The sequence below is a fragment of the Mauremys reevesii genome, linkage group 16, assembly GCF_016161935.1.
Source record: "Mauremys reevesii isolate NIE-2019 linkage group 16, ASM1616193v1, whole genome shotgun sequence".
Classification (NCBI taxonomy): domain Eukaryota; kingdom Metazoa; phylum Chordata; order Testudines; family Geoemydidae; genus Mauremys; species Mauremys reevesii.
The window spans coordinates 19,951,163-19,975,400 of NC_052638.1; the positions used below are offsets into that span (position 1 = coordinate 19,951,163).

Below are 24,238 nucleotides of genomic sequence, written 5' to 3' on the forward strand. Positions count from 1 at the left end.
ACAAGGAAACAAAGACATACTAGCTGAACGAACATAGAAGGGTTCACGCCAGGTCTTTAAATATACAAAGAAGCCATTATCTTCTGGAAACAGATTTGGGAGAATGGTAGTATTCCCTGAGCTGTTTCACTGCCGAGAGAATGTTCCTGTGCATCTCCATAATTAGTGTTTGCCAGTCATTTATAACTGATTCCTGACTCAACTGTGTAAACTGAAGTCAATGGAGCTATATCAAGTTACAGCAACTGAGACTCTGACCCTGAATGTTTAGATCAATATTTTTCAACTGGTGAGTTGCAACACCCAGGAGGGTCATGGAAAGCAATTAGGAGGGTCACAAGGCATTGAAATTTTTATTACAATCTAAAACAAAGAAACTCTCTCATCCCTACTTGCTATACACCTTTACACTTCAAGGTCAAGTATTCACTGTCAATCTCCTGAAATACACACACAAATAAATTATATAAGCTTATAGTTGATATTTAAAAATAAAACTTACTTTTATAAAAAATGTAAGGAGCTCGTGAAAATTGACTTCAAATAAGGGGTTGCCAACCTGGAAAAGTTAAGAAATAAGGTTTAGATAACACAGATTTCCTTTCTGCAATGAAAGATTCCCGCCTTATCTCTCTTTTGTCAGTCACTTTTCTAAAGTGTTCTTGTTTTGGTCCATAAAACTAATACTGATAGTATTGATGATCAAAAAATTGTAATAGTTTAACTGATGGATTTTGCATTTTCTTCTGTTTTCTTGCTATTTGGGAACAGACCGTGAAATTATCAGATGTATTCATTATTTGAAATTAGTCACAATTGTCTTGGTCTGCAAATTATAGTTTGCAGTCTTATCTGCAGATTCAGATTCTTAACTGCAAATATTACAAAAACTGCACAAATTGTGAATTGTGTGTTCAACAGATATAGCTAACAACTTACCAATTAGCCAAACGGCATGGATTTCCGTTTGTATAACTGATTAATATTTACAGTTTACACTGTTCTGATTAGTCACAGAAGTGATCCCATCAGGGACAGAAACAGTACTACCTGACCTCATTCACCTTCTCCTCCTCCTTCTTTGGCTCCGAACCGCTTGACACCTTAAAAATCTCTTTTATAAGCTGCTGTAGAAAGTTTCTTTATATGTATGTCTTAGTGGGACTCACATGATTGCACCTTGCACTTGTATTTCAGGGTTAAGAAAGGCATAGGTTCAAGTTTCACATCAAGATTTGGGTTCACACTAATATTAATGCTCTCATGCAGTGTTGAGGCTAGGGTATTGTTAAAGGTGGGAACCAAAAGATCTTACCACATTATAGGTGAAACTGCGTTATATGGAACTTGCTTTGATCCGCAGGAGTGTGCGCCTGCGCCCCCCCCCCAGCACTGCTTTACCGCATTATATCCAAATTCGTGTTATATCGGGTCGCATTATATCAAGGTAGAGGTGTATTACCAATAAACTCATGCAGTGATTTTTTCCCACTTAAAGATAGGTGAAAGAGGTCTCAACCTCTCTGGAGGCCAGAAGCAAAGAATCAGCTTAGCTCGTGCTGTTTATGCCAACAGAGACATTTACTTGTTGGACGACCCCCTATCAGCAGTCGATGCACATGTTGGAAAATACATTTTTGAGAAATGCATAAAAGAGGCCCTTAAAGGAAAAACAGTAGTTCTTGTAACTCATCAACTACAGGTAATTAAAACAATTAATATTATTAATGCAATAATTATAAATGTGAAGTATATAAGTATATATATATAAGTATACATGTAAAATAATATTAATATCACAAACAAAACAATGTAAGCAAAACTGTACTTAATAGAGGAGACACTTTCTTTCTATTTTTAGTATGTTGGAGATTGTATGGTAAGTGTTCTGTTGGGGAACCAGAACATAAAAGGAGAATGTGGGACAGCCTGATAATTAATGTTTAGGTCCAGGTGCTAAGTTCAGGCTCTAACACAGACTTCTTGAATGACCGTAGGCAGGTCTGCTATAAAGATCATCAGTGAAATAGTTAAGTCATTTTAAATGTGATCCTTAGGTTTCATGGTTAATATCTTATTGAGATGAATATGGCTTAGAGTTATTATTTTAGGTTGTCTGGACTCATGCAGACAACTCTGCATTGGTTTACATTCATTACATAATTTCAAGGTTTTCTTTGCGATCAAAAGGATTGGAAATATCTTTTTTTTTTTTAAATTAAAGCTTAGATTCTGAAAAAGGGAGTGCATTGCATGGCAAATTCTGCAGCCATGGAATGGCGGAATACACAGGACACTGACTGTAGGAACCAATTAACTGGTGTTTAGATGTCTCTAAAATCTGGGGATACGGATACTTTCATAGGTAATAAAATAGCCTCTCACAGTTAGTTCCTTTTTCTGAAGGTTAAATAATTTAACAGTTGCTATCAATAAGACAAAATTGCTATTTGTTTATAGTTTTGGCCTTCTCTCTTCAGGTTAAAATTATTATTGTATATAATATAATATGTGCAAGGCACTCAAGTATTATGATGATGGGAGTAGATATATAGATAGATGTTTCTTTTTTAGACTCCACCTCAGTTTCCATTTCTGGAGAACATTCTAGGAGTGAGGACAATTTAATCAACTGCCTCCAGTGCTTCATTTCACACTTGTTAGCACTGGACATAGGGAGCCCTCTTTAATCACTTTATAGAGTTATATGGAGATATACCTATCTCATAGAACTGGAAGGGACCCTGAAAGGTCATTGAGTCCAGCCCCCTGCCTTCACTAGCAGGACCAAGTACTGATTTTGCCCACAACCCTGGGTTTAGCAGGCCAATGCTCAAATCACTGAGCTATCCCTCTCCCCTAGTTTAAGCTACCTTATGGGAAAAATCATAATAATAAAATATAGGATATTGGTAGTTAGTATATTGGGAGCTCTAGTTTCCCACTGGAGATTAGCATGAATAACTTATAATAATGGAAAAAGCATTAAATAGCCTCTGCCTTTCATTTGACTGTTTGTTGCATTAAGTTAATAGCCATTGAAAATTAACCCCAATATCCTATATTTGGAACTTACACTTTTGTGGTATACATAATGCCCAGGTACAAGAAAGTTAAGCTGTAAATTAGCACGAATGAGCCAGAAGCTACAAAACTTAAAGCTGAAACATAACTGAGCAGCAGTCTCCATGGACTTGATCCAAGGTGCATGGAAGCCACCAGGAGTCTTTTCATTGGCCTCAGATCAGGCCCCCTGTCTGTGACCTTGATTTTCCCCCCAGTGTCAGAATACCAGTCTCAATGCATATAGCAATAGGGTCCCAGACATTTACATCTTGATTTTCAGATGTAGTGTATGTATAGATCCCACTGATTTCAAATGGAGCACTGGGTGCTCAGAAAAAAACACGTCCTAAAAGCAAAGAGAATGCTCACCAGTCCCCTTCCCTGGGTGGGTCTCTCCCATTGCTCAGACAGGTTAAAATAGTTTCCTTTGCTGATATTCTCTTCCTTTGAGCCTCTGCGCTCCCTCAACCGGGTCTAGCTAGCTATTTCCTTTATTCTCTAAACTTAATCTCAACCTCTACAGCTGTTCAGGAATTTGACTGATTTTTTTTTGACAGAACATGCTGAGTCATCAAAACCAATCCTTTCAGTGAGAAGGTTTTTCAGGTGCAGGATTGAATTTCTGGTCACAACACTAGACACACACTGTAATAGGGTGTGGTCCACTCAGAGCAGCCATTGTGGGCCACATATGGTTGTGCTGCAGACTCTCTTTCCTTCCCCAAGGTAGGGCTCCCCAGCCCTCCACACACAGGTCAGTGCTGGAGATGTGGCTTAGGCCTACAGACAAGTCACAAACCAGCTTACAAAATTCCAAACTTCTAAAAGTCCCAAACAAACAAAATGTTCTTTCCCCTCCACACGGGCTCCTCCTCCACTTGTTTTCTAGGCTCCCTTTAAGGGTTTGTCTATACAGCATATGGCAGCATGCCTCCCATTGCAAGTTGACAGACTTAGCATTATAGAGCGTATGCTAACACTCTATAACTAGTTATGAGGACAGCACTTTAAAATTGCAGCTCGGGCTGGAGCTCAGGCTCCGAAGCCTACTTACTCCCCACACTGGAGTCTTCAGAGCCCAAACTGCAATAATCTACACAATTATTTTTAGCACAGTAGCATGAGCCCAAGTCTGTCCAGCTCTGGGAGGCTAACTTCTGCAGGCTGCACGAACATAGCCAAAGGCCATGTCTACACTACAAAGTTAATTTGACTTCAAGTAAGTCGACAATGACCCTCCGATTTAAGCAAGTCAATCTTTCATGTCCACACTACGCTCATTGTGTCAGCGGAGTGCATCCTCACTATCAGGGCTTGTATCGACACACGGAGCACTGCACTGTGCGTAGCTATCCCACAATGCACCTAGCTAAGTGGAATTTGGGGTTGGGCTTGCAATGCCTTATGGGACCAAACATTGGCGTGGGTGGTTATGGAAACATGGCGTTAGCCTCCCATGATGCACTTACCTTCCTCCCTCTCTGAAATCAGTAGCAAACAATCAAAGCCTTTTTTGCGCCTTTTTCCTTGGTAAACCTGGGTTACCCGCGCGGATGCCATAGCACGATAAGCATGGACCCCGCTCAGCTGTACACTATTGTTGTGAGCATTACAAACACCTCGCGCCTTATCCTGCAGTATTTACACAGCCAATACAAGAGCTGCCAAACAGAACAATGTGATGACACACAAGCAGCCCTGCTGGAAGACACAGAGTGGAGCAATTCGCAGTTGCTGGTGACAGTCACGCATCACCTTGACATGGTTGAGCGCCGTTTCTGGGCCCAGGAAACAAGTACTGACTGGTGAGACTGCATCATTGTGCAGCTATGGGATAACAAGCAGTGGCTGCAGAACTTTCGAAGGCATAAGGCCACTTTCCAGGAACTGGAGCTTTCCCCAGCCCTGAAGTGCAGCATACTAAAATGAGAGCTGCTCTGACAGTGGAGAAGTGAGTGGCAATAGCTCTATGGAAGCTTGCAACGCCAGACTGCTACCGGTCAGTGGGACATCAATTTGGAGTGGGTAAATCTACCGGGGGATGTTGTGATCCAAGTTTGCAAGGCCATCAACAGACTTCTGCTAAAAAGGGTAGTGACTCTGGGAAACATGCAGGACATAGTGGATGGTTTTGCCATGATGGGGTTCCCTAACTGCGGTGGGGTGATAGATGGAACGCATATCCCTATCTTGGCAACAGACCATCTTGCCAAAGAGTAAATAATCCGAAAGGGGTACTTCTCAATGGTGTTGCAAGTGTTGGTGGATCACAGGGGCCATTTCACCAACATCCACATGAGATGGTAGGGAAAGGTGCATGACGTGTGTGTCTTTAGGAACGCCGGTCTGTTCAGAAAGCTGAAAGCAAGGACTTTCTTTCCAGACTGCAAAAGAACCATTGGTGATGCTGAAATGCCAGTTGTGGTCCTGGGAGACCCTGCCTACCTCTTGCTCCCATGGCTCATGAAGCCATACATAAGCAGCCTGGACAGCAGTAAGGACTGGTTCGACCATAGGCTGAGCAAGTGCAGAATGGTGGTGGAATGTGCCTTTGAACGTTTAAAAGGTCACTGGCACTGTTTGCTGACTAGATTAGATTTCAATGAAAGCAATATCCCTATTGTTACTGCTGCCTGCTGTGTGAGCCATAATATCTATGAAACAAAAGGAGAAAAGTTTCTGCTGGGAAGGAAGGTTGAGGCAGATCACTTGGCAGCCAATTTTGAGCAGCCAGACACCAGGCCAGTAAGAAGAGAACATCGAGGGGCTCTTCATCTCCATGAGCCTTTGAAAGCCAGCAATGAGCCAGAGTAATGTGACACTTATCTGTGTTGTTTCTTACCAAACTGTTTCCTCCATCGCATTTTCTTCCATGTAAACTCAAACCCCACCAACCATGGTGTTTTGAATGAATAAAGAGCCTTTTCTCCTCAATCCATTAAGTTTTATTATGCACACAAACACACAGAGACAGCAAAGAAAAGTAAGATAACCTGGGGCAAAAGTGCTGATAAAACAGTGGGGGGAGAAACAAGAAAAGCTTGCTTACAGATGCACTGCAATAACAATCAAAGGTGTGAGAATGTGCACCTTCTGGTCCTTGTACCCTGCCCTGGTGTTGAGTGCAAGCAATACTGAACTTCGCCCCCTCCCCATAGGACATTTTGGGGGAGGAGGATGTAGAACTGGGCGATGATGGCAACATGTTCAGCATAGGCTGCAGAGGGACTCCAGCATCCAGCTGCCTTTCCTGAACTATTACCAGACGCCTCAACATGTCTGACTGCTCCTTCATAATCCACAGCCTGGACTCCTCCTTCCTCCATGGCATGCTCTTGTTCCCTGCATGCTCTCCTGTCCTCCCTGTCCATATCCAGGTTCTCAGACAATGTAATCCTCCATGCTCTGAGCTCCATGTGGTCACTCTCGGAGGCACGCATTAACTCATTGAACATGTCCTCCTGAGTCTTCTTTTTCTACCTTCTAATCTGGGAAAGTCATGTCCCAGTGTGGAGGATACGCCGACGGACAAGGTTTCAGCTGCAAGGAATGCAAAACACAAGGGTAGCATTGACCGTGCATACATGGTTTCTGGTGCAAGGTTAATTTTTGTATAAAAAACCCCGCCCCTCAATACACTTCACTGCAAGTCACAACGTAATCACAACTGCTGGCTATTGCAAGAGTCGGTTTGCTGCTCCAGCCATGGTAAGGCCACAAGGCATGGGTGAGAAGTCTTGTGCTGCTGTTTTTGTGAAGACATCCTTGGGATCACAGGTTGTAACTTGAGAAAAGCCCCCTTTCCCCCAGCAACCTGGATGATCTTGAGGACAGGCACCAGTGTAAAGCCCCCCAAATAGTTTTTTGGGTTTTTTGTTTAGTAAAGCGGCATCGAGTTGGAGGGGGGAAAGAGAGACAAACAGGAAGCCGTCACCCCCCCTTTTTTTTCAATGCTGCTTGCAATACACAGTGATTCCTTCCAACCACAACCATGGCACGTTTGGGAAAATGTGGTTGTGTGATCCAGATTTCACCAAATGGGGGGCAGATTACTTGTTGAACTGTTTGTGGTTTAAGGGTTGGCATTGAAAACTTCCCCCCATTTCCCCTAGGTGACCCTATGCAATATCACTCTCCTGAGGGTAATAGAGGTGGCAAGGGAGCAGATGCTGCAAGCGTCTGGGTACAGACTTGGTCCTTATGCTGCACTGCTGTGTGCTGCAATGATGCCCACAGAATTAACATTGGAGTGGCGCCAGAAAGTGTCCTACCGTGGTGGACGAAATAAAGGCAGCCTCTTCCCAGAAACCTTCTGCAAAGGATTGCAGAGTACCTCCATGAAAGCTTCCTAAAGATCTTCATGGAGGATTCCTGGGCCATCCCTTTGCACATAAACAGTCTTGTTTGAGCACCCTCTGCATAGATGGAGTGGCCACCGATACCCACTACCCCTAATTTTTTGTCCAGATTAAACATAAAAAATAATAGCATGTAACCCCTACAGTTTGATTGGAAATGTATACTCACCAGAGGTGCCTTCCTCGGCATCATGCTCTGCTGGCCACTGGCCCTTTGAAGGGATGGGCTCCAGGGTTAAAAACAGTTCTTGGCTGTCGGGGAGAATGGATACTCTGCCTGCCTGCCTCACATTCTCCTCCTCCTCCTCTTCCTTGTAACAATGTCCTCCTCGTTGTGGCTCGAGGTCACCCAGTGCTTCCGGGAGGTATTCATGGCGCGTTTTGGGGTAGTGGTGGGGTTGCCACTGAGAATCACATGCAGCTCCTCATAAAAGCAGCATGTCTGTGGGGCAGAACCAGAATGACTGTTTGCCTCCCTTGTCTTCTGGTATGCTTGCCATCGCTCCTTTATTTTCATTCTGCACTGCTGCATGTCCCTGGTGTAGCCCTTTTCCCCATGCCCTGTGCAATCTTGGGATAAATGTCAGCATGTCTTCTGCTGGATCGGAGCTCTGCCTGCACAGACTCTTCTCCCCCACACCACAATAAGCTCCACCACCTCCTGTGTACTCCATGCTGGAGCATGTTTGTGGCCTTGAGTCTCCATGATCAGCAGTGCTGGCGAGCTCGCCACGCTGATCAAACAGGAAATGAAAATTCAAAAGTTCCCGGGGCTTTAACAGGGGAGTAGCCATTTCCTATGTACCTGGTTAACGTGCAGTTGAAAGTGCTCTCCAGAGTGGTCACAGCAGAGCACTGTGGGATACCTCCTGGACAGGGTGGATTTGATTTAAATCAGATTTATTTAAATCATGATTTAAATCACTAGTCAGGAAGACTCAATTTAATCATGGATTTCTACATAAAAGTGCATTCTTGTTGGTTGTCATAAACTTAATACATATTCTTCACAACTCAGAGATAGATGAAGGTTTCATTTTTAGAAGGTACGCACTATACCTTTTTAAAGTGATTTATTTTGAAAACTTTTCAGATTACTTTTACAGCGATATCAAAAATTTGGCATTTACCAAACGTAATTGAAGCAGATATTTATGAAGTCATTGGGAGGTGAACTATCTCCAATTCAACAGGTTAATCATTAATATTTGGAGGATTTTCTTGCCATGCTGTATTAGGAGGAGAACATTACCAGACAGACATTTAAATTGTTTTATTTAACTAAAACAACAATATTATGTATTCTGGATTTTTTTCTTCAACAGCAAACATATAATATTTTAACAAAACAAGCATATGCATTTTTGAATTTAGTTAAACATTCAAGTTTTTTAAACTCAGGTTTGTTTTTGTTAAAATTGTTTTTAACTAAAATAGTTAAATGAAATATTTAAAAAACAAAAACAAAAATTAACTATGTCAGCCAGGTCAACATGAGAAACTTAAAATATTGCCTTCTGCAGCTAATTCAGTCATCTTCACCTTCATTTTCCTGTTTGTTCATAATCTGGAAAAGAAAAACAAGCTTTCCTGCTTTTTCAGGTCCCAAACAATTTCTCAATTTGGAATGAATTAGTCCAAGGGAAGAAAATATTCTTTCTACACCGGCAAAAGAAGCTACTGCTGTTAAAAGTGAGATTATCACTTCAACAGTCTCTGACTCCAAGTGCTTAAGTGACTTCCACCAGTTCACTGGTGGGACTTCCTTTAAAATATCATCAGCAAACATATATTTCTTGAATGGTTCACCCTTATCTCTGAAGTTTATTATAGTTGGCATTATGGAGGGATTATTCCTGGATGTCCATGTCATAGCCAACTCCTCTTCTGCAGCAGTTAAGGTTTGACTCTGGTGCTGAGTATTGAGAGTATTTGCAAGAAAATGAGCTGGAGATGGTGCTCGTCCAATTCATTTTTAATGCTTGTAATTTAACTCTGTCTTTGCATATTTTTCTTTTTAAGATCTCACTCAGTTCCTTCCAAATTTCAACAGCATCAGCAATAAAACAGCTATTTCCCTGCATTTTGTTCAAGACTACAGAAATAGGCTTCAGGATACTCAGCATGTGTTCAACATGTCTCTTAAGCCCAATGTTGAGAACTTTGGCTAAGACAGTGCCATCTATTTTTTCACGATTTTGTTCACAAACTGTCATCAGATTAGGTCAGTTCTTGCTATAGTGCTCAAAATAGTCCACTACTGAGTTCCATTGCACATCTTGTGGGAGAGTTAGCTTGATTCCTCCCACTTTTTTCAGAGCAGCTGCTGCAAAGTGGTTGTTACAGAAGTATTTTGCAATTTCAACATTAGCCTTTATTTCTGGAACACTGCGTCTTTGGCTAGGAGTTGCATCAAATGAGCACTGCAACCATATGTTATTAGCTTGGGACTCTCGTCATGCTCTTCTAAATTTCTTCTCATCTTGGATACATTTGCAGCATTGTCTGTGACCAAGCTGCGTACTAGACATTTGAATTTTTTTTCACAGTTTGTTATAGTTTTTACTGCTTCTTCTTGTAAGTATTCTGCTGTGTGTGCACTTTCTGATGTATCAATTGTTTCTGCAAGGAAGACGTTCCCTTCTTCTGTTGTCAGACACACACATACAACAGGATCATTGTGAACATTGCTCCACCCATCAAGACTCAGGTTAACAATTTCACCCTCTACACCTTTTGCACACTGCTCAATTTCTCTTTTGTACACTTTATTCAGCAATTTGCCTGCGACATCTGCTCTGTTGGGTGGACTGTATCCTGGTCTTAATGACTGAACCATGTTAATGAAGTGTGAGTTCTCAATCATACAGAGAGGAGAGTTTGTTGCATAAACAAACCGGGCAATTTTTTCATCAATTACCTCTTTTTGTAATCTGCTGGTTCTTATCACAAACTTAGCTATGGTTGTTTCTGGATGATAGAGATTTTTTGTTCTTTTTGCTACAGGTGATATACTGTGGGTATGTGATATATATGGTGTGACTGAAACACTAACACTGGCAGATAACTCTGAAACTATAGAAAATGATGGTGATCATGAAGGTGGATAGTCTTCAGAATCCTGTATGTTGAGGATGGATTCTCCTAAACAAAATAAGCCAATGCAGTTATTTCATTATGATTACCATACTGCTCATTTAGTATTACTCATTACATTTAGTATTACTCACTGACACTCAGTACTACTTTAAAGGTGAAATTGTAAAAGGAAGATCTGCCTATTTCAGCTATTTATTTTTTATCACAACTGCATCTAAAATTACAGTACCAAGTATATTTTTTGCTCAAACATGAGAATTCAAGAATAGTTCAGAAGGAAGACAGGCAGGCCTTAGGAAAGAAGTATGAAATAAAAAAGTTTACCAACCTGAAGATCCCGCATGTTCAGACATGTTCCTTTCATCATCTTCAACGCAGCTTCCTCCTGAGAAGGAATACTTCTCATGATGTCGTTTCATTCGGGCAATCAGGCCTTGCAATTCTTTGTTGTACCGTTTTTCGTGCTAGGGGCGGCAAAAACCATAGAGCCGCTCCTGACAGGAACCCAACTTGCTCCCTGTGATTACCCCCCCAACTGAGCTTTCTTAGTCCTTTTAAGAGGCCGAGCTGTTTCATGCTATCACTTGACCCCAATTAATCTAGCTCCCTCAGTCTGGCTGAACAGGGCTAAGGTGACCATACATCCTGTTTTGGCTGGGGCAGTCCCTTTTTTAAGCCCTGTCCTGGCTGTCCCAACTTTATTTTGGCAAAACTGTGTATTTGTCGCATTTGCTCTTGCCAACTGAGGAATACGTGGGTGGGAAGGGGGATGAGTGGCAACGCCAGCCCTGCACGAGAGGGACGGCTCGGGAGAGAGGCTCTCCGTGGGCAGGTGGCAGGGGGTCTTGGGCTAGCATCTCATGCAGTGGGTAGAAAGGGGCCTCAGGCCAAGCGGGGTAGAGGGGGGAACTGGCAGCCGCGGGGGCTCAGGCAGAGGACACAGGCACGGGAGTTCAGGCCAGCTCTGTGTGTAGGCAGACGGCAGTGGGGCTCAGGCCAGCCCCACACATGGGAGAGAAAGAGAGGCCTCAGGTCGGCCCTATCAGCAGCAGGCAGGTAGGGGTGGGGCGGGAGGTCTCAGGTTGGCCCAGTGTCCTGTTTTCCCTTTGGGAAAATATTGTCATCCTAAACAGGGCTGATTACCCGAAGGCCTTTTGGCCCTTAAGGGGCAGGCCACCCTACTAGAGCCATGCGCTCAAACATACCCAATAACCTGGTGGTTAGGGCATCCTCCTAAGATGTGGGCAACACAGCTGCAAGTCCCTGTTCTGTCTGATTCAGGCAAGAGACTTGAACCTGAATCTCCCATGTCCTCACTGAGAGCCCTTGCTTGTCGGTGTTCTGGGAACAGACACAAAACTTCAAAAGCTCTTGGGTTTGTCCCAACGCAGAAAAGAATAAGCTTTTGAAATCTTGAATTGTTTTTTGCAGGGCAGGAAAAACTTTTCCCTCCCAGCTCTACCTCCAGGCTTACCAGACATACAGTACAAAGGCTTGTGTTTGAGCAGACATCTCTCTGCAGTCTAAAGTACTGTGCTTCAAGCCCCTCCTCCTTCCATTAACAAAGTAGGGAAATGTCTCCCTTCTGAAAGTCATAATTTTCAATAAATCTTAATTAAAGCACAGATGTCTTTGTTCAGCATTAGCGTCTTTATACTGGAATTCATTTCTCATAGCTTCCTAATGGCAAATATGTCTCAGGAGTTGTTTTTTTGTTTGATCTAATACACCCATTTCATTTTTCACTTTTTTTGTTGTTGTTGTTGCTAGTAATATAAAAGCACTGTACCAGCAGGTGGCACAGAAGCAACATTTTACACTGCCTTGAAACAAAAGCTGGAGGAGAATATCCTAAACTAATGGAAGACATTAGCGTAGCATGTAGTAAATGCCAAAATCTAAATTAATGCAACATAAATAGAAATGTAGAAAAACAAGAAGAGAAAAACCTACATATGTATACCTTAGCTGATTTGACATTGCTGTAGAAATCTTTGCTTTGCTTGATTTTTTAAAAACTTTTTATTTTAGCAGGCATCCTTCATAATACATTAATATAGCTGGCCTCACTTATAGAATCATAGAAGATTAGGGTTAGAAGAGACCTCAGGAGGTCATCCAGTCCAACCCCCTGCTCAACACAGGACCAACACCAACTAAATCATCCCAGCCAGGGCTTTGTCAAGCCAGGCCTTAAAAACCTCTAAGGATGGAAATTCCACCATCTCCCTAGGTAACCCATTCCAGTGCTTCACCACCCTCCTACTGAAAGTTTTTCCTAATATCCAACCTAGACCTCCCCCACCGCAGCTTGAGACCATTGCTCCTTGTTCTGTCATCTGCTATCACTGAGAACAGTTGAGCTCCATCCTCTTTGGAACCCCCTTCAGGTAGTTGAAAGCAGCTATCAAATCCCCCCGTCATTCTTCTCTCCTACAGACTAAACAAGCCCAGTTCCCTCAACCTCTCCTCGTAAGTTTTGTGTCCCAACCCCCAGATCATTTTCGTTGCCCTCCACTGGACTCTCTCCAATTTGTCCACATCCTTTCTGTAGTGGGGCCCCCAAAACTGGATGCAATACTCCAGACGAGGCCTCACCAGTGCTGAATAGAGGGGAATAATCACTTTCCTTGATCTCCTGGCAATGCTCCTACTAATGCAGCCCAATATGCCGTTAGCCTTCTTGGCAACAAGGGCACACTGCTGACTCATATCCATCTTCTCATCCACTGTAATCCCCAGGTCCTTTTCTGTAGAACTGCTGCTTAACCAGTTGGTCCCCAGCCTGTAGCGGTGCATGGGATTCTTCCATCCTAACTGCACTTGTTCTTGTTGAACCTCATCAGATTTCTTTTGGCCCAATCCTCCAATTTGTCTCAGTCACTCTGGACCCTATCCCTACCCTCCAGCATATCTACCTCTCCCCCCCCAGCCTCATGTCATCTGCAAACTTGCTGAGGGTGCAATCCATCCCATCATCCAGATAATTAATAAAGATGTTGAACAAAACCAGCCCCAGGACCAACCCCTGGGGCACGCCGCATGATACTGTCTGCTAACTAGACAGCAAGCCATTGATCACAACCTATTAAGCCCAACAATCCAGCCATCTTTCTATCCACCCTATAGTCCATTCATCCAATCCATACTTTGCCTTTTTCCAATCGTCCGGGACCTCCCCCAATTGCCACAAGTTTTCAAAGATAATGGTCAATGGCTCTGCAATCACATCAGCCAATTCCCTCAGCACTCTTGGATGCATTAGATCTGGACACATCAACTTGTGCATGTCCAGCTTTTCTAAACAGTCCTTAACCTGTTCTTTCACCACTGAGGGCTGTTCACCTCCTCCCCATACCGGGATAACAGTGTTGGAGCTGACCCTGTCTGTGAAGACCGAGGCAAAAAAAACATTGAGTGCTTCATCTTTTTCCACATCATCTGTAACTAGGTTGCCTCCCCCATTCATTAAGGGTCCCACACTTTCCCTGACCTTTTTTCTTGTTGCTAACATACCTGTAGAAACCCTTCTTGTTACCCTTCAAATCCCTTGCTAGCTGCAACTCCAGTTGTGTTTTGGCCTTCCTGATTATATCCCTGCATACTCAAGCAATATATTTATACTCCTTTCTAGTCATCTATCCAAGTTTCCACTTCTTGTAAGCTTCCTCTTTGTGTTTAAGCTCAAGAAAGATTTCACTGTTAAGCCAAACTGGTCGCCTGCCATATTTGCTATTCTTTCTGGACATTGGGATGGTTTGTTCCTGCGCCCTCAATAAGGCTTCTTTAAAATACAGCCAGCTTTCCTGGACTCCTTTCCCCCTCATATTAGCCTCCCAGGGGATCCTGTCCATCAGTTCCCTAAGAGAGTCAAAGTCTGCTTTTCTGAAGTCAAGGGTCTGTATTTTGCTACTCTCCTTTCTTCCTTTTGTCAGGATCCTGAACTCAACCTCTCATGGTCACTGCTGCCCAGGTTGCCACCCACTTCTACTTCCTTTACCAATTCTACCCTGTTTGTAAGCAGCAGGTCAAGAGGAGAACGGCCCCTGGTTGGTTCCTCCAGTAGTTGCACCAGGAAGTTGTCCCCAACACTCTCCAAAAACTTCCTGGATTGTCTGTGCACTGCTGTATTGCTCTCCCAGCAGATGTCAGGGTGATTGAAGTCCCCATTAGAACCAGGGCCTGTGTTCTTATCTTCCTAAATTATTTCCTAAAGAAAAATACTATGTGGTGATGGTGAAAATGCACCAGTGCATACTTCCAGGAGACAGTGGTATGAGTGCGCTTCAAGAATTGAACTCGTATGTTGCACTTATCTGGAGCTGAGAAAAACTGTACTATTGCCTCCTTGAAATCAACTGAGGGTGTCTGGAGCAAGGACTTGCTTATACAATCTGCAATGCTCTCACAGAGGGAAGCGGGGGTGGGGAGATTCTGCACCAAAAAATTAAAAATTCTATTTGGCTGTTCTGGTGCCACAGTGGCCTCTGTTGGGTGAAAGGCAGAACTGCAGCACTTCTTAGGCAGAATGTATTTTCTGCAGGAAAAAAAATTCTGCGCCAAACATCAATTCTGCGCATACATAGTGGTGCAGAATTCTCTCAGGAGTAATAGTCACCTACTTAAAATTTCTCAGGTTCTTTAGGTCCCAGTACATTCTGGGGCACAAAACCCCAGAGCCCAGATCTGAACTCAATGTATAATGTAATGATCACATATTGACATGTATTTTGGAGAGAGAGTAAGGGGCCTGCCAAGTGGCAAGAAGTACAGTGTGATAGAAAAGGCTGAGGAAAGGTGATTGTTGAAGTTAATTTTCTAAGAGACTCATGGGGCAAAACTAATCCCCAGCACCCAAGGAGGGGAAGAAGAATACTCTCATCAAGGCAATGAAACTACAGTGGAGCCAGAGCCACTCCATGAAGCCAGTACGGTGAAGAGAACTTGCAGAGGCATGGTGCATCCCTCTGCAGTTTGAACATCCCCCCGTGCCTCTAGTGCAGCAGCCACACCAGTTTTGCTGCTGTACCTGTACCAGTGAAGGCAGGATTTGCCCTTTATGTGCAGAACAGTGACACTAATAACTTGGGAAGATTTGGTTCAGATTTGTCAGAGACAGAATAAATAGAAATCCAATTAGTAAATGAAGTGCATCAGACCTGCCCTGGCCCCTGCTCTGCACTGCCATTCAGTTGGCCTAAAGAGGTTGGAAAGAAAACATAAGCACTCAGCTTGGAAACCCTCTGACAAGGAGAAATTCTTGGGTGGTGTAGAGCCACCATAGCCAGTTGTTATGCAACTTCTCTTCAGGAACTTGCAGAGGGGACATGTTGAGGTCATGCCAAGAAGGGTGTGTGACCAGAGTGCCACTGTGCTCTGACTATCTCCAATTGATATATAAGATCCTGGGAATCATAGCTAGCCCTTAGGCTCCACTAAACTACACAGGGTCCAGCACAGAACCAGCCCCAGGGTTATAGAAAGTGCCCTTTTCACAGTTCTTCCTCTCAGTGGCCCTCACCATTAATAAGCACAGCTAAGGAATGAATCCATTAAGTTGGCTAAATTAAAGGGAAGAGCATCAACTTCAGTGGAGCACAAACAAGCTATTTTGGTAATTTAGGCTGAATTTTTTAAACAAAATTGATCATATTGGAAAGCAATTTTAAAATAATTCCTTTACACAATTAATTGTGGAGTACAGAGAGAGGCATAGACACCTGCATGAATGTAGTAAATAAACATAGAATTGCTGAAGTTTTCCCAACTGTGAAATGAAACCTGTTTCCCAACTGTGAAACACCATTCACTTTGAAGACATTACGCGCATGCATTTATTTCCAATGCAGTTACAATATTTATGGAATTAATGGTCCATTCTTAAAAATCTGTAGTATTTAGAATTCTGTGATGAAGTCATTTTATTAGAAGATGGAGAAATATATGAAAGGGGAACTCACAAAGATTTAATGAAAGAAAAAGGACGCTATGCTCAGCTAATTCAAAACCTCTATATGGAGCAAGCAAAGGTAACAGTTAGCCCTTACTCTTAAACATATTCTGCTTTTACATGCCTTAGAATATTGAAAATAAGGTTTCAGATCTCACAAGTAAATATTTCTTATTTTACAGGACCCAGAAATTATTTTGACTGGATCAATGAAAGAACCAACGAGCAAAACTCAGGATACGAGTGATTCCTCAGGAAGCTCTTATGGAGGAGTTGAAAATCCTGGTAATGTATTTCAGGACAATAATCAGAATTGCCTATACTCTGTTGTTTAAAAAAGACTAACTGTTCTTTCATACACATAGCTTTTGTTATGTCTGATGAAAAAATCATCATAAAGGAACCTGAGAGAGACCCACAAAGGGAAAATAACACAGGTATGCTACGAAGATTCACTTGTGCATCTTTCCAAATTGTTGTTTTTAAAAAAAATGAATTTAATTGTATATTAATATAGATTTCTGATTTGAAAGAGACTGCTGCATTCAAAATATGCTGTGTCCATCAACTAGTTTCTGTTCCTCAGATCCTCTTGCCTGCACTGATTAGTTGCTCTTTTAGGGATGGCATTGTCTTTTTGCTCTGTTTGTACAGCACAATGGGATGTTGGTGCATTACTGCAAAACAAATAATTATTCTAAAATAATAATAAAATTGCCTTTCCTGACATGATGGGCAGAGAGGCAGATCAATCATCATTGCCGCCTCACTTTTTGTAACAGTTTTAGATTAATTTAATATTTGTGAAAAATGCCACACCGAGAATACTGTAAGCTGATGTCTTCCTTTTGGAACAAGCAGGGCTGGCTCCAGGCACCAGCGCAGCAAGCAGGTGCTTGGGCCGGCACATCCGGCTCCTCAGCGGTAAGTCCCTCTGTCCCTCTCGGAGGGAAGGACCTGCTGCCGAATTGCCACCGAAGGATGAAGTGGCGGCAGTAGAGCTCCCGCCAAAGTGCTGCCGATCGCGGCTTTTTTTTCCCCCGCCGCTTGGAGCGGTAAAAATGCTGGAGCCAGCCCTGGGAACAAGCATAACACAGACAGTTGCAGTGCAAGCATCCCCACATTTGCTCTGCCACTGTGCCTCCACTCTGTCCAACTGAGGCAGTGCTGGACAGGTAGTAAGTCTGGGGTGTGTGTGTGGGGAGCGGGTTTCTAATGAGATCCCAGTAAGAGAGTCCTACCTCCACCTTCCATGTTGGTGGGGTGACGCAACCTGAGAGACGTTTTTTCAACTTGGTTGGAGGAATACGAGCAACTTTGAAATTTATAAAATGTAACTTGTGGAAGAGTGGGGTTATGGCCAAAAAAGTACAGGGAGGAGACAGAGAAGATAAGACACAGCCCATTTTGTTATCTGTCCTGCAAGATGTAAACTTGTAAGCACTGACACTGTTCCTTCATTTGCATAGCTGACACTGTCACTTATAAGCACATCTCTCACAAATATGAAGAAGTTAAAATTACCTTGGCTAAGCTGCCAGCCAGAACCTTCAGTAGAACCAAAGGTCATAATATTATGCTGAACAGAAATTTCTCATTAGTATCGCCCAAAGTGGCTGGAACTGTTATTTCAATAACTGTTGTATTTCTGCTCTTAAAATCCTTTCAAGGAAACATAATGGGGGTAGGACAAACAAAAGACACTTTCAAAGCTAAATCAAAGTTACAGGGATGTTATAATGTAAAGGACTAATATAGACAGCAAATTACTTTTTAGCTATAAAACCTCTCCCTTCACATCAAATTCTATACATTAGCAGTGTAGTGATATACACAGTTTTATAACCGTCTTGGAGCAGAAAAATTTGGTTTCTTATTCTGCTTTAGCATGCATATTGCTCTGTCAAGGATGAGGAAGAAGAACAGGAATGTCAATAGAGTTTTGCATTCAAACCTATGTGCTATCGATCATTTTTAGCAAATCCATATCATTTACATTTTAATTCTCATCACGATTTTCTAGTCATTCAAAAACCATTATAAAACTAGAGGGAGCATTTACCATATGGCAGCATCCAGAGGCAGCGGGGATTCTTTAAGAATCATTTCACTGAGTTTCTTATGAAGCTATAAATATGTATTTTAGCATATAGAGTCTTTTATTTTGGTTTAACATGCCCAGGATTCCTTGATATTGGGTCAAAATTTTGTTACACAAATGTATGCTTTTTGTTTGTGTGGTAGCTCCTGTAAACCAACTTGTTAGAAAAGAGGAAAAACAAGAAGGCTCAGTGACATGGAAAACCTATCATGCTTATATTAAGGCATCTGGAGGTACATTCTGCAAAAATGTCTTTATACTGAATTTTTTTCTTTGATATTTCCATTTTTAAAGCTAGGATTCCTTTCCAATGTTTTTCTCTAAATCTAAACTTTAATATTTCAGTTTCAGATTGCCTCATTCTTGATCTCTGTTAAAGTTTCCTGCTTTAAACTTATTGAAATTAGACAAACACACAATAAAATGGTTGTATTTCTCAAGAAACAAAGCACTGTAATCTGATATATTTATAACCTCGAATTGCAGATCACTGGGTTTTATAGAGAAATATGTTAGTAACTGAGTAATAACTTAAGATATTCTGACATTTATTAGAGAGAAAATGTGAAACACTCTAGGCAGAGCGGAGCCTGAAAAGCAAAATTTGGATCTAGATTGGGATTTCAAGTTTGGAATAATTCATATCTGGGTTTTGGTCCAGCTCATTAGATAGAGAAGTCAGCAGTGCGTTTATGTAAATACGTATGCATATTTTTACCCTTAAGATTTTACCCCTCTGATATAAAATATACTGTCTGGGCCTATGGCTAGCCATGGGCACAATTACTGTGCCTGTAAAAGTGCACACACAACTATTTGACCACAAATCCCTTATATGCATATGCAAACAATCTTATGTTCACAGATCACATAGTAACATACATGAATGAGAGTGAGACCCATTTACCAGATTTTAAATATGAATTATTAATCCTTATAACCCCTTTTGGGTCCATAGCCAGGGAGTATTGCGCACTATTTCAATGCTGGTTCATTTAGTAAGAATCATGTGGGGTGTGTGTGTGCAGTGAGTATGCATACATTTTACTATGTACATCAAGTGTTTTCCCAAGCATTAATTTACTAACAGATTCTGAAACCCACACTCACAATCAATAACATTTTGTACAGTGAGGCTGCTCACTTGAATAAGAGCTACTTAATATGAGCAAGGATTGCAGAATCTGGCCCTTAGCCACCATTCTGGAAAATACCAAAACCAGTTAATATCAGTTCCCCTTCTCTGGGCTAATGGGTTAAATTCAGAAGCCCCTATTCAGTTTTTACCTTGACCTTTACTTCAGGATTTTACTCCTTGTCCCCACATTCTTGTAAATGGCAGTTCTGCACCTATAGGAAGAGAAGAATAAATACAGATTAAACAATAAAGTCTTTGCTGAGAAGATACACAACAGAGTACATGAGTATTGTATGTTTAACCATTCTTACACAATCAGTTATTAGTCTGGTCTTTTGTTCCATTTGCAGGTTTCATAATGTCTTCCTTTGTTGTACTTCTCTTTATTTTGATGATTGGCTGCTCAACCTTCAGCAATTGGTGGTTAAGTTTCTGGCTAGAACAGGGCTCAGGGGTAAGTGTAACAATTTAATTGTAAATTTCTGCTCCTTAAAAACAGAGTTGCACATATATTTGAAGTATTTAATATGAATAATAAAGCTCCACTCCAGCATCTGTAGCATTAAGACAGTTGCTGTGCGGCTTTCCTTCAAACCCTGCTTCAGATTAAATTCTTATTTGTCTTAATTTCGTCCCATCTCAATTGCAGTTCCTTTTTAAATGGTTTTCATAAATCCTTTCTCTCTAAACTTCAGAGGGCCACTCTCTCTTCCTCTGAACTTTGTTGAACTTGCTCTTGAAAGTGTTCAGTGTCTCATCATTTACACAGTGCTCGTTCAGATTCATATTGCTGAGACTATTTCTCTTTCTCTCTCTCTGAGCAAATAATGGTGTGATTGCCGCTTTAGCTAGCCTGGGTAACAACAGTAGGGAAGATGGGGCAGCACAGGCTTCAACATGGGCTAGCAACCCAAGTGTGTACCCAGGGTTCCTGGTGGGCTTCTACTGGGCTGGCATGCCTGCACTGAAGCCTGTGCCACCACATCTTCGCTACTGTTACCCAGGGTAGTTCGATTAGAGCTAGTACCAGCATGCCTATTGGCACTACAATCACCACTTCATTTGCTGTGTGCACGCTCTCTAAGTAAATTGACCATATCACCCCTGCCACTTTCAGCAGCCTCCTGCCTGTTCCAATGCAACATTGCCTTCCTGGTTTGCAGTACTGTCCCTGGACTCAATCCACACTGTCCCTTTAGCCTCACATTTATCTAATCCCCTCCTATCCCACTCATTCCACCTCACAATTTTGGGTTCCTCCAGAAGTTAATCTTTCTCTGATGCTGTTGTATGTCCTGTATCTACGATTCTCTACCATCTGTCTCCAACCCACTGACTCATATACTCACCTTAAATTTCACTTCAAAACCTTTTCCTTCCTCTTTGGCATAGAATGAACTCTCTGTAAAGAGCTCTGAGATAATGCATATTAAGTATGCCATGTAAAAATCAAATTGATTATATTGTATTATATACGAGCTGGGAATTCAAAGCTGTGTATAGGTCTGATTTATTGCTTCACATTTTTTCACAATGAATATAAATAAGTGGACATGAATCATGTACTGATTTGTATTAGTTTGAGTGCTCTGTTGTTGTACATGTTTTACTGGAACAAAATCAGACCTAAATTTCCCATTATCATTAGATAAAAATAATTTAGAGCTAAATTGTGCTTTCTTGCCAGCTGAAGGGCACTAGAGGTCCTAGATCGTAGAGGTACAATGCCTCCCTGGCAACCCAGTTGCATAGGATTGGGGAGAAGTAATTTGCAACATCCCTTTCTGGGGTCCAGCATCTTGCCCCCTTTGCCAGGCAGCTGACTACCAGAGCTGGCCAGTGCATGGACTCTCCACTTTACCAGCCCAGTTTCAAAAGACTGTTGGGGAGAAAATTCTTCCTTCTACTTGTCTTTGCAGCTATGTAAGGTTTAGGCAAGTGTGAAAACTTGCCCCTATGTAGCACTGCAAAAGTGCTTCATAGATGAACATGTTCCCTATCACTAAATAAAAGGGGATTAACTAGCTGACAGTGACTCAACTTTAGGTGTTTGGGTTTTTTAATGAAAGGAAAAACCTAACAATAATGTAAATGAACACAGCTTTTGTATAAGGTTCTGGTATGCTGTGTTTATAACCCCAAAACTATAATACAACAAATAAATAAATAAATAATAATACCTAGCTTTTATAGAGCATGTTTCATCAGTAGATCTCAAAATGCTCTACAAAGGAAGTAAGCATCATTAGTAACTTTGTATTCATGCATCAAAACCATGAAGCATAATTTCCAGTAAAAAGGATCAATTTGTTTTCATCCTTCAAGCTAAAGGAAATGCAAAATATGAATATAATTAATGGAGAAAAGTAAAATTGGTTCTTAATAATTTAAGGTGTTATCATTAACAGGTTAAAATTTGCTTTTTTTTAAATAGGGATATCTCTGACAGTGTCCCTGAAAAGATAGATATTAATTTTTCCCCTCTTAAATTTACAATATTTAAGATATTTCAAAGGCAAGGAGCTAAAAGACTCCTGATATCTGTAGTTATTTTTTATAAACAAAGGTTAGGCTGACAAAATAAGGTAAAGGTAATTTTTTAAAGGTACAGTGGTGTTTTAAAATCTTGACTTTACTTTTCCTTATCTGATATACATTTCCACGGAAAAATAAGAATCACTGTCTTTCTGATAACTGCTTTGTCAATACTACTTCTATTTCCATAGATGTACGTACTGGACTGGAAAAAATAAAGTCAGGGTTATAAACTATTGGCTCTTAACAACATGTCATTACCTTATTTTGAAGAGTTTAAGTAAGAACTCTGACTTCTAGATTTCAGTGGCTGGCTGCCTGCTGAAATATACAAGTAAAGCTTTTAAAACCCAACTACAGCTTTCAGGAGGCAAAATTATTACATTTTATATAGCACCATAAATACACATGGTACTTAACAAATCATATTACTAGAGTAACAAAGCTGTGGGACCTAGAAACATCACAGGTGTCACTAAGCTCCACACCATAGTAATTTAAAATTTAATGATAACAACATAGAATGCAGATTCTTCTCCAAAAGCACAAGATCCCACCACATGAACAGAAGGAGATTCTCCTTTAACAGTTAGTTATACGGTCTTATGAAATACAGTTCTGATTCCATTTAGTGGAGGGAAGTGACACACATACAAGATAACTAGAAAAGTCCTAAAGAATTTAATAGGGATAAAAATAAATTTCTATTCAAATTAGAAGGGGGGGGATAAGTTGTTGAAAGAAATGAGAGATGAGATGTAGGCAAAAGTGGAACTGTCTAATAAAAATGAATTTTATAAAACTTAAAAAAATACAATAAAAAAAGAGGAAGCTAGTAAAGGGGTGTGTGTAACAAAGCCAGAGAATTGTTGTTACAAAAATCTGTAGGATTTCAAACTGGAAAATCTTTTTCTTTGTAAAAAGTAGTAATGTTGGGTGAGATTGAGTCATTATGGCTGCATGACATCAATGGATATACAGCATTGTGAGGATTTCACTGTTGGGGGCGGATTCAGGTGTGGTGTGAAGGTGACATAATAGCACTATGCCATCCCATCTCTGACTCAGGCATAGGGAAAGTGATGTAGATGAGGATATCCCTACACTTTAACTGTCCGATCTTCCTTTATCCCTATCCATTTATCATTTAACCGGTAAAAGCTTTCAAATTTAAATCACTGTATTTTACACATTTGCTTTAAAGACAAACTGCAGCCTCCTGAGTAATGAAACAGAATATCCCATTTGTGACATGGGAAGCATCTCGGATAACCCCAGACTGCACTTTTACCAGTTAGTCTATGGAATGAGCATGGTGACCATGATTGTCCTAAGCATCATCAAAGGGTTTGTTTTCACAAAGACAACGTTAAAGGCTTCTTCAATGTTACATGATGATGTATTTTATAAGGTATGGAAAATACATGGCTTTAACCATTATTATGGGATATTTACCATAATAAGCTTATAAAAGGATGGAGTATGGTTTAGTAGTTACTATTGATGCCTGGGGTCATTGGTTCTGTTCCCAGTTCAGCTGCTGCCTCACTGTGTGACCTTGAGCAGTGCATATGAACATTTTGTGCCTGTTTCGCTATTAAATTATAATGTCTGCCTTCTGAACACGGTATCTGTGAACTTTAAATTAATGTTCACAAAGTGCTTAGAGCTTCTCAGATGAAAGACTCTATGTAAATGCAAACTATTACTTCTTGCAACCTGGACCTAAAATGATTGCTGTTCAGGGAAACTGCGACCTCACCATGTGACAGCACTGTGCAACTGGATAGAAACACCATACAGATTTTCATCTTTCTCTGAAGCATCAGATACTGGTCTCTGCTGAAGGCATTTTACTGGACAAAAAAGGCAATGGGTAAAATGTTCAAAAGTGCCTAAAAAACAGGAATTCAAATCCAACTGAAAATCACCCCGGGCACTGGAGTCTAAGGGCCAAAGGGTAACATTTTCAAAAGCACCTAAATCCAATT

At 41.3% G+C, this 24,238-nt stretch overlaps 2 protein-coding genes across 10 annotated transcripts in view; one reads left to right on the forward strand and one right to left on the reverse strand.

Moving 5' to 3' along the window:
• Window positions 1-19,877, reverse strand: part of LONP2 (lon peptidase 2, peroxisomal) — a 163,666-nt gene extending 143,789 nt beyond the window's left edge. The window contains exon 1 of the mRNA XM_039503745.1: window positions 19,862-19,877. The gene's annotated coding sequence lies outside the window, so the exon portion shown is untranslated. The remainder of the gene's footprint in view (window positions 1-19,861) is intronic.
• Window positions 1-24,238, forward strand: part of ABCC12 (ATP binding cassette subfamily C member 12) — a 93,220-nt gene that overhangs the window by 47,531 nt on the left and 21,451 nt on the right. For 8 of the 9 annotated variants that reach the window (XR_005589069.1, XR_005589070.1, XM_039503726.1 and 5 more), the window contains 7 exons: window positions 1,499-1,702; window positions 16,418-16,552; window positions 16,656-16,758; window positions 16,839-16,910; window positions 18,718-18,807; window positions 20,063-20,166; window positions 23,452-23,658. Coding sequence is in view for 7 of the 9 variants with exons in the window: in XM_039503726.1 (XP_039359660.1) it covers window positions 1,499-1,702; window positions 16,418-16,552; window positions 16,656-16,758; window positions 16,839-16,910; window positions 18,718-18,807; window positions 20,063-20,166; window positions 23,452-23,658 (915 nt within the window). In the remaining 2 variants the exon portion in view is untranslated. The remainder of the gene's footprint in view (window positions 1-1,498; window positions 1,703-16,417; window positions 16,553-16,655; window positions 16,759-16,838; window positions 16,911-18,717; window positions 18,808-20,062; window positions 20,167-23,451; window positions 23,659-24,238) is intronic. The other variant, XM_039503727.1, reaches the window with a different exon arrangement.